Source organism: Schistocerca americana, chromosome 3, assembly GCF_021461395.2.
Source record: "Schistocerca americana isolate TAMUIC-IGC-003095 chromosome 3, iqSchAmer2.1, whole genome shotgun sequence".
Lineage (NCBI taxonomy): Eukaryota > Metazoa > Arthropoda > Insecta > Orthoptera > Acrididae > Schistocerca > Schistocerca americana.
The window spans coordinates 960,694,828-960,705,388 of NC_060121.1; the positions used below are offsets into that span (position 1 = coordinate 960,694,828).

General features: G+C 48.6%; 2 protein-coding genes and 2 pseudogenes across 2 annotated transcripts; all 4 read left to right on the forward strand.

Annotated features, from left to right (window-relative positions):
* Window positions 1–1,213: 1,213 nt before the first annotated feature.
* Window positions 1,214–1,331, forward strand: LOC124607779 (annotated as a pseudogene).
* Window positions 1,332–2,120: 789 nt separating this feature from the next.
* Window positions 2,121–2,837, forward strand: LOC124606582 (brain acid soluble protein 1-like). The gene has a single exon (XM_047138567.1). The coding sequence runs from the start codon at window positions 2,121–2,123 to the stop codon at window positions 2,835–2,837; it is 717 nt and encodes a 238-aa protein (XP_046994523.1).
* Window positions 2,838–8,341: 5,504 nt separating this feature from the next.
* Window positions 8,342–8,459, forward strand: LOC124607788 (annotated as a pseudogene).
* A 789-nt stretch (window positions 8,460–9,248) lies between these two features.
* Window positions 9,249–9,965, forward strand: LOC124606583 (brain acid soluble protein 1-like). The gene has a single exon (XM_047138568.1). The coding sequence runs from the start codon at window positions 9,249–9,251 to the stop codon at window positions 9,963–9,965; it is 717 nt and encodes a 238-aa protein (XP_046994524.1).
* Window positions 9,966–10,561: the final 596 nt, after the last annotated feature.

Genomic DNA, 10,561 nt, shown 5'->3' on the forward strand with positions numbered 1-10,561 from the left:
TACTAACTTTCAGGTGTGACAAAGATGCTTCCACAAGCATTTTAAAGTACTGCACTAAACATAAGACACGAAATTACAGTAATGAACTCAGTTTGAGTAAGAATGCGCCGAGGAATAGTGCTAGGAACTCGTTGGAAATAACGAAACACTTCGAATCGACAGATGCGTTCTTGAAATGCGTCAGAGCCTACTGTTTTGTAGCAGCGCTAAATTCCGAAAACTAACTAAATAAATGAAGAAGAAGAGAAAAAAAAAAAAAAAATGAACCGTTCTCGTCCGATCACCCAAGTTAACCAACAACGTTAGTATTCGGATCGGTGACTGCCTGGGACCTCTGGCTGTCTTCATATTTTGCTTTTTTGTCGCCACCACCACTGCCAGCCCTCTTATTCAGATGTGACAACGATGTTTCCACAATGACTTAAATCTGTTGTAATAAACAAAAGATACGATATTAGGGCACTCAGTTTGAAGAAGAGTGTGCCAAGGAAGATTTCCAGAGTCTCTGGAAATAACAAAACAGTATGAAACGACAGAAATGTTGTGAAATACGTCAGGGCATATTGTTTTGTAGCAGTGCACATCTGCAAATTTGTAAACAAAAATTTATCTTTCGCCTCTAGAGGAGATGGATGCTTTGTTGAACCTCCTGTGTCCTCTGTCCGTGTTTTCGCACCTTTCGAGCGCATCGCTGCTCTACTCTAGTAGCTCCGAACGGCCGCACACGGCGTCTCGGACACGCCGGTTCGGCCCGCGCCCATCTCGCAGATGTTTCTCGTGCTTGTGCGGTCATATGGAGCGCGACCCGAGCGGCAGCGAGCGGCAGTCGAGCAAAGTCGGGACAAGTCGGGACGGAAGGGGGGACAGGCGAGAATGCACCGCGCAAATTACGCAAATATCTGGAAGCGCGGCGCGTGTCAGGCAGGTGAGAAAGCCTCCGCCGGTCCAGCAGGACACTGCCACACCCCGCGCAGTCCCCCCGACGCCCGGCCCTGCGCCGGATAACAAGAACAAGGTGCGCCCCCCGCGGGTGTCGGAGGCCGCACGCACCAAACGAATGACAGGCGGTGCAACGAGCAGCTGTGTTGTGCGTGTCACCCACGTGGCGGTGGAAGGACGTGCCTTGCGTCAAATGTGCCACGGAAAACGGCGAATGCGTGTGTCGGGAGAAGGGCCGAACGCTTCTTCTGCAGTGCGGCTACATTATAAGGACGCCAACGGCCATACCATGTTGAATACACCGGTTCTCGTCCGATCACCGAAGTTAAGCAACATCGGGCCCGGTTAGTACTTGGCTGGCTGCCCGCCTGTGAACACGTGTGCCGCTCGCTATTGTGCGTCGCAGGTAGCAGAGGATTTTCCCGGCCGTCCCGCCGTCGCCGGCCGGCCACGAGACCGTCCCCGCACCGCGCCCGCTGCCCGAGGTGGACAGCGTGCCGCCGCCGTCGCTGCTTTGGCGAGTATAAGTTCTTTATTTTATTGACCGGTTATTTTTGGAAAACATGGCATCAACGACAAACAGGAGGGACACTATTCAGTGTACTTTCGATAAGAATGGTGAAAGACCGAACGCGTTTGAAATTCACAATTGGATCATTGACGATGTGAAAGTACCAGTAGAGGAAATCGAGGGACTACAATTGGACTTTATTTTGAACACACTGTTTGTAAAAATCGGAAACGCCGCGGAAATTGATAGAGTAGTAAATCTAAACAGGGGCATCTGGAAGTTCAAACATAGGGACGGAACCACAAGTGACGTCACGATCCAGCATTCTGGTTACGGAATCAGGAATATAAAAATATGCAATCTGCCTTTCGAAGTCCCTGACGAAGAAATTGTAAAAACCTGCAGACTATACGGAAACGTTTTCGGGATATCGAGAGACAAGTGGTCGAGTGCATACCGCATTCAGGTAGACTCGGGTGTGCGCACCGTAAAAATGGACCTAAGGAAACTTATTCCGTCGTTCATCAACGTATGCGGGCACAGAGGCTTCGTCTCGTACACAGGCCAACCTCAGACGTGTTCCATTTGTCATGCCACGGATCACATGAGGAACGACTGCCCACGAAAACGGCCGGTACAGATTCCTAGAGAGAATACGTACGCAGGCGCGATGATGAATCTCAACGCAGATTTTCCGTCGCTGAGAATAGCGGACGCTGCCCCGCAGCCACAGGGAGAGGACAGTAACGACAACGAGCCTGCCTCCGCGGGCCCCGCCGCCGCTACAGCCGAGCAGGACACAATGGAGGAGGAGGAGGAGGAGGCCACAGAACCCGCGCCCCAGCCCGCTGCCCCGGCTACCCCCGGCCCCGAGCCGGCCGCCGGGCCAGCACCCGGAAGCGCCGACAAAAGGAAGATTAGCGACGGCAGCTCGGACGAGGCCGAACAGCAAGTACAGCCCAAGACGGCGCGTACACAGAAAACGCTGGCGAAGCAAGCGAGAAAGGAAAAAGAACCAGAACGAGAAATAGAAATGATGGAAACTGAAAAAGCAGAAAATGAAAGTGGTACTCCAGCCACACACGAACAGGCACGCGAGCAGAAGATAAGAGAAAACGTGAACCAACTTAAAAAGATACTGAAATTAAACCAAGAAGATGACGTCGCCGCAACCACCTCCAAGAAGAGGAGCGGAGAAAAAGCCAAGGGGAAACAACGGAACACAGAAGAAGACACAGAAACGACAAACAAAACGGCAAACAAAACAGGAACCAAAAAGGAAAGGAAAAGGCAAAATTCCAGTTCCTCACAGGAGAGGAGGCAAAGCGGGCCAGACCGGCCACAGCTGCAGCACACGGACTCTGACGACAGCTCTGACGGACAATAGAAATGGCTAGGCTGGCAAAAAACTCATACCAGATAATCACTTGCAACGTAAATAAAATGACTACAGCAGTAAAGATAGACGCCCTCGCACAGTTCTTAAGACACAGAGCCGCAGACGTAGCGCTTTTGCAAGAAGTGGCATCGACGGCGATAGAACGGATACCGGGGTTCGACATCTACACAAACATAGACCCAGAATCGAGGTGCGGCACCGCGATAATGGTCAGACATGGAATAGAAACTGACGAACCCAAGATGTTATCAAACGGCCGAGGAATTGCGATCCAAATAGAGGGCACGTTAGTTGTGAACGTATATGCACCGTCAGGCACAAACAACAAGAGAGCCAGGAGCAACTTCTTTAATGAAGAAATATGTGAACTTATCCTACACAACAACAGCAATATCATAATTGGTGGTGACTTCAATTGTGTGACCGCTCAAGAGGATCAGATCCCAGTGGCAAACGTGTGCGCCGAATTACAAGAATTTGTTAAACGTTTAAAACTGGAGGATTCGTGGAGAGTGAAAAACCCCGCACTCACAGAGTTCACATACTTCTACAGAAACGGAAGAAGCAGACTTGATAGAATTTACGTAAGCAGAGATTTGGCAGACAAAATATCGCGAGTGGAGGTCTGTCCAGTCATGTTTTCCGACCACTCCTGCTACGAGTGCAGCATCCGTTTGGAAACAGAGAAGACGGCAGCGGGAAGAAGCTCCTGGAAGCTTAACACCGACCACCTGCAAGACGTCGCTCTGAGAAAGGAGATAGCAGCCACGTGGCAGGAATGCTTGGCGAAGAGAGCAGAGCACAGCACCACAATAGACTGGTGGATTACGCGCACGAAACCAGCGCTGAGAAGACTGCTAATTCGGTTCTGCGCCGAAAAAGCGTTCTGGAGGAGGAACACTGCCGACTTTTATCAACAGTGCCTGAAAGATGCCCTAAATGCGCCGTTAGAAAACCAATCTTTCTTGCCTAGGGTGAGGAGGATCAAAGCAAAAATGCTACTGATCAAAAAACAGCAACTGAGGGGAGTAATCACAAGAAGTAAAACGTACGGCGAAGTGGAGGACGAGCCCGCTACCCTGCACCACATCAACAGGGAGAGGGAAAGGGCGGCGAGCAAGACCATTAAGGAACTGTGCGACGGCGAAGGGCGATCACTTAAAACAAAACTAGAAATTAAAAGACACATAGAGACGTACTTCGAACAACTCTTCCAAAAAGAAGAAATAAAACAACGAGCAGTAACAAAAATCCTGCAAAACACAACACGGATGCTAACGGAGGCAGACAGAACAAAACTGACGGAGACCTTCGACGAAGATGAAGTCAGAGCAGTCCTCAAGAGCAGTGCCAAAGGAAGATCACCGGGCACCGACGGCATCCCGACCGAGTTTTACACCGAGTACTGGGACATAATCGGAGGGAAAGTGACGGAGATGGTAAATGAGATCTTAGGCGGAGCAGAGATACCAGCCAAGCTCACGGATGGGACCATCATACTCATACCGAAACAGAAAAAAGCCCGACGAATAGAAGACTACCGTCCCGTCACGCTCCTGAATACCGATTATAAATTAATAGCCAAGTGCCTCGCAAGCAACTTGAAGACTGCAATGACCAAAACAATAAGTCCGTGGCAGACGTGTGCAGTGCCACGTAGAAGTATATTTAACGCTACCTCCACCTATAGAGACGTGATAGCACATGCAGCTACCAACAGGAATACAGCAGCAATAATATCCGTAGACTTCAACAAGGCTTTCGATAGGATCGATCACAGCTACTTAATGAAGACGTTAAGAAGACTAGGATTCGGACCAAAATTCAACAGCATCGTCGAAAAACTACTAAAGAATGGCAAATCCAGAATAGCCATAAACGGCTGGACAACAAAATACATAGAGCTTAACAGGTCAGTGAGGCAAGGCTGCCCCCTGTCAATGGCCCTTTTTGCAGTAGCACTAGACCCGCTATTGAAGAAGATCGCAAATAGCATAGCAGGCTACACGGTGGAAGACAAAACAGTGGCTTGCGTAGCCTACGCAGATGACATGGGAATCTTCATCCAACATCGCGAAGAAATAAAAACGGTGGAAGAAATACTGCACACTTTTGAAGAAGCGTCAGGTGCAAAAATAAACAAAAAGAAAACAGTGCTACTGCCAATTGGGAATAAGCAGATAAATGCAGCGAGTCAGTGGTATGAAGTAGTCGAGAACCACAAAGTACTCGGCATCTTCATGCAGCCGGGTCCACAAAAAATGGCAACATACAACTGGAGGAACGCACTACATGTAATACGAGGCCTCACGAGAGTGCATTCAAACAGGCAACTAACCCTGCAGCAAAGAATAGACCTCATAAACACAACGATCCTATCGAAAGCCTACTACCTGGCACAGATCCTGACCTTACCCAAAGAAACAGCTAGGGCAATCACGGGAGCCGTATACTACCTCCTGTGGCGAAGAGAAATCTTCAAGGTGGCGCAGGAAACATGCTCGCTACCGATAGAGGAAGGTGGACTCGGTCTTGTGGAAGTAAGAACGAAATGTGCGGCGCTTCTACTAAAAAGGACGCTGGAAATCCAGGAGAAGAATCCAGAAAGCATCACAGCAGCACTGATAAGAAGAATGAAACCTGCATCTGAAGAACCGCCAATAAACACGAGCCACATCCCGTATAAGATTTGCCACGTAAGACAATACTACATAGACAAGAGCTATGCATTGACAACCGTGGCAAATCCCAGTCACAGGACAGCGAGGAAAATATACAAGGCGCTGAGGGGAAGGCCTGCCAGAAACAAAATAGAAAACAAGTTCCCAAATCACAACTGGCCACAAATATGGAAAAACATCACGGAAACCACGCTACCAAAGCACGTGAAGGCGAGCTGGTACCGAATAGTAAACAGGACGGTAGCAACAAACGAAAAATTAGCCCGGATCAAACTGAGAGATTCAGATAAATGTGAAGCCTGCAACTGTGTCGACACACTAGAGCACCGCTTCACATGTAAAAACGGGGTCAGCATATGGGAAACGTGCCAGAGAATAGTGGCAAAAATAAATAGAACGGACCAGCGAGCTATAACACCTACAGTCATCACTGCGCCCGATATCAAACCATTTCCCAGGCCGAAAAGGCTGGCAACCTTGTGGATCCTCGGCATGACAGGTCACGTCATCGTGACGAAGCGGCAGACGGACCACGTCGATTTCCTGATGGACCTCTGGGAGGAACATAAGGTAGCGCAGCAGCACAGGAGGTACGACGAGAACTTCCAGAACTTCCTCCGGATACCCCTGCAGGCAGCCATCGACGACGTCTTCCCCGGCGGCACGTGAACACCAGCGAGCCTCCCCACAGCACCGCAGCAACCTCGACAGTGCAGTGCAGTGATAAAAGTGAAGTGCAAATCCAAAAAGAAAGTGAAAGTAGAAGTGCGCCAAAGTGTTTTAAGAAATGCAGCAAAAAGAAAAAGAAAGTGTTTTTAACTGTGTGAACACCCTAGGGTGTAGTGTTTCAGTGCTACAACCTCCCAATCACCACCGGATAACAGGTACATATTAAAGTGTTCTTTCCCTTCCTAAGTGCCACAAAGTCATAAGATGTACTAATAAAACTTTGCACTCATCTCTACTTTCACCTTCGTCCTTCAACTGTCAGATCTGTCTTTCCATGTAAGTAATATGTGATGCATGCTTAAACGCCGAACTAAAACCGGACCTCCTTTGTTTCTACCATCCTTTCATGCCTTAAATGCAATATGTAATTTAAATGTATATAACTTAATGTAATCAATATCTAAATTCCTATGCTCATTTTTTGTTTTGTTTTGTTTGTTTGTTTGTATGCACATTGCAAGTGAATAACTCTGTGACATCAGAGAAATGCCAGTCGTGTCAGTATTTGCCACAACAAACTTGGACATAAACATATAGCAATGAAAATGGACTACTCTCAGTAACGAATATAGGAAAAACTTATCGAATTGCTTAAAAACGAAAAGAATGAAAGGAAAATTACCAAATGGACAGCTTGTCTTACAAAATAAGTAAGGGTAACAAATACCATACAAAGATGAATAAAAAAAAAAAAAATTAATTAGACAACTGTAGTGCTCAACCATGCAGATGATTTATTTTGTTGTTTTTTTCTTATTTCTGAAATAAAGATTTGGTTACAAAAAAAAAAAAAAAAAAAAAAAAGGTGCTGTTGGCTCTATCTCATTTTTTAATTTTTGCGTCGCTACACCTGCCAGGCCTCTTTTTCATACTAACTTTCAGGTGTGACAAAGATGCTTCCACAAGCATTTTAAAGTACTGCACTAAACATAAGACACGAAATTACAGTAATGAACTCAGTTTGAGTAAGAATGCGCCGAGGAATAGTGCTAGGAACTCGTTGGAAATAACGAAACACTTCGAATCGACAGATGCGTTCTTGAAATGCGTCAGAGCCTACTGTTTTGTAGCAGCGCTAAATTCCGAAAACTAACTAAATAAATGAAGAAGAAGAGAAAAAAAAAAAAAAAATGAACCGTTCTCGTCCGATCACCCAAGTTAACCAACAACGTTAGTATTCGGATCGGTGACTGCCTGGGACCTCTGGCTGTCTTCATATTTTGCTTTTTTGTCGCCACCACCACTGCCAGCCCTCTTATTCAGATGTGACAACGATGTTTCCACAATGACTTAAATCTGTTGTAATAAACAAAAGATACGATATTAGGGCACTCAGTTTGAAGAAGAGTGTGCCAAGGAAGATTTCCAGAGTCTCTGGAAATAACAAAACAGTATGAAACGACAGAAATGTTGTGAAATACGTCAGGGCATATTGTTTTGTAGCAGTGCACATCTGCAAATTTGTAAACAAAAATTTATCTTTCGCCTCTAGAGGAGATGGATGCTTTGTTGAACCTCCTGTGTCCTCTGTCCGTGTTTTCGCACCTTTCGAGCGCATCGCTGCTCTACTCTAGTAGCTCCGAACGGCCGCACACGGCGTCTCGGACACGCCGGTTCGGCCCGCGCCCATCTCGCAGATGTTTCTCGTGCTTGTGCGGTCATATGGAGCGCGACCCGAGCGGCAGCGAGCGGCAGTCGAGCAAAGTCGGGACAAGTCGGGACGGAAGGGGGGACAGGCGAGAATGCACCGCGCAAATTACGCAAATATCTGGAAGCGCGGCGCGTGTCAGGCAGGTGAGAAAGCCTCCGCCGGTCCAGCAGGACACTGCCACACCCCGCGCAGTCCCCCCGACGCCCGGCCCTGCGCCGGATAACAAGAACAAGGTGCGCCCCCCGCGGGTGTCGGAGGCCGCACGCACCAAACGAATGACAGGCGGTGCAACGAGCAGCTGTGTTGTGCGTGTCACCCACGTGGCGGTGGAAGGACGTGCCTTGCGTCAAATGTGCCACGGAAAACGGCGAATGCGTGTGTCGGGAGAAGGGCCGAACGCTTCTTCTGCAGTGCGGCTACATTATAAGGACGCCAACGGCCATACCATGTTGAATACACCGGTTCTCGTCCGATCACCGAAGTTAAGCAACATCGGGCCCGGTTAGTACTTGGCTGGCTGCCCGCCTGTGAACACGTGTGCCGCTCGCTATTGTGCGTCGCAGGTAGCAGAGGATTTTCCCGGCCGTCCCGCCGTCGCCGGCCGGCCACGAGACCGTCCCCGCACCGCGCCCGCTGCCCGAGGTGGACAGCGTGCCGCCGCCGTCGCTGCTTTGGCGAGTATAAGTTCTTTATTTTATTGACCGGTTATTTTTGGAAAACATGGCATCAACGACAAACAGGAGGGACACTATTCAGTGTACTTTCGATAAGAATGGTGAAAGACCGAACGCGTTTGAAATTCACAATTGGATCATTGACGATGTGAAAGTACCAGTAGAGGAAATCGAGGGACTACAATTGGACTTTATTTTGAACACACTGTTTGTAAAAATCGGAAACGCCGCGGAAATTGATAGAGTAGTAAATCTAAACAGGGGCATCTGGAAGTTCAAACATAGGGACGGAACCACAAGTGACGTCACGATCCAGCATTCTGGTTACGGAATCAGGAATATAAAAATATGCAATCTGCCTTTCGAAGTCCCTGACGAAGAAATTGTAAAAACCTGCAGACTATACGGAAACGTTTTCGGGATATCGAGAGACAAGTGGTCGAGTGCATACCGCATTCAGGTAGACTCGGGTGTGCGCACCGTAAAAATGGACCTAAGGAAACTTATTCCGTCGTTCATCAACGTATGCGGGCACAGAGGCTTCGTCTCGTACACAGGCCAACCTCAGACGTGTTCCATTTGTCATGCCACGGATCACATGAGGAACGACTGCCCACGAAAACGGCCGGTACAGATTCCTAGAGAGAATACGTACGCAGGCGCGATGATGAATCTCAACGCAGATTTTCCGTCGCTGAGAATAGCGGACGCTGCCCCGCAGCCACAGGGAGAGGACAGTAACGACAACGAGCCTGCCTCCGCGGGCCCCGCCGCCGCTACAGCCGAGCAGGACACAATGGAGGAGGAGGAGGAGGAGGCCACAGAACCCGCGCCCCAGCCCGCTGCCCCGGCTACCCCCGGCCCCGAGCCGGCCGCCGGGCCAGCACCCGGAAGCGCCGACAAAAGGAAGATTAGCGACGGCAGCTCGGACGAGGCCGAACAGCAAGTACAGCCCAAGACGGCGCGTACACAGAAAACGCTGGCGAAGCAAGCGAGAAAGGAAAAAGAACCAGAACGAGAAATAGAAATGATGGAAACTGAAAAAGCAGAAAATGAAAGTGGTACTCCAGCCACACACGAACAGGCACGCGAGCAGAAGATAAGAGAAAACGTGAACCAACTTAAAAAGATACTGAAATTAAACCAAGAAGATGACGTCGCCGCAACCACCTCCAAGAAGAGGAGCGGAGAAAAAGCCAAGGGGAAACAACGGAACACAGAAGAAGACACAGAAACGACAAACAAAACGGCAAACAAAACAGGAACCAAAAAGGAAAGGAAAAGGCAAAATTCCAGTTCCTCACAGGAGAGGAGGCAAAGCGGGCCAGACCGGCCACAGCTGCAGCACACGGACTCTGACGACAGCTCTGACGGACAATAGAAATGGCTAGGCTGGCAAAAAACTCATACCAGATAATCACTTGCAACGTAAATAAAATGACTACAGCAGTAAAGATAGACGCCCTCGCACAGTTCTTAAGACACAGAGCCGCAGACGTAGCGCTTTTGCAAGAAGTGGCATCGACGGCGATAGAACGGATACCGGGGTTCGACATCTACACAAACATAGACCCAGAATCGAGGTGCGGCACCGCGATAATGGTCAGACATGGAATAGAAACTGACGAACCCAAGATGTTATCAAACGGCCGAGGAATTGCGATCCAAATAGAGGGCACGTTAGTTGTGAACGTATATGCACCGTCAGGCACAAACAACAAGAGAGCCAGGAGCAACTTCTTTAATGAAGAAATATGTGAACTTATCCTACACAACAACAGCAATATCATAATTGGTGGTGACTTCAATTGTGTGACCGCTCAAGAGGATCAGATCCCAGTGGCAAACGTGTGCGCCGAATTACAAGAATTTGTTAAACGTTTAAAACTGGAGGATTCGTGGAGAGTGAAAAACCCCGCACTCACAGAGTTCACATACTTCTACAGAAACGGAAGAAGCAGACTTGATAGAATTTAC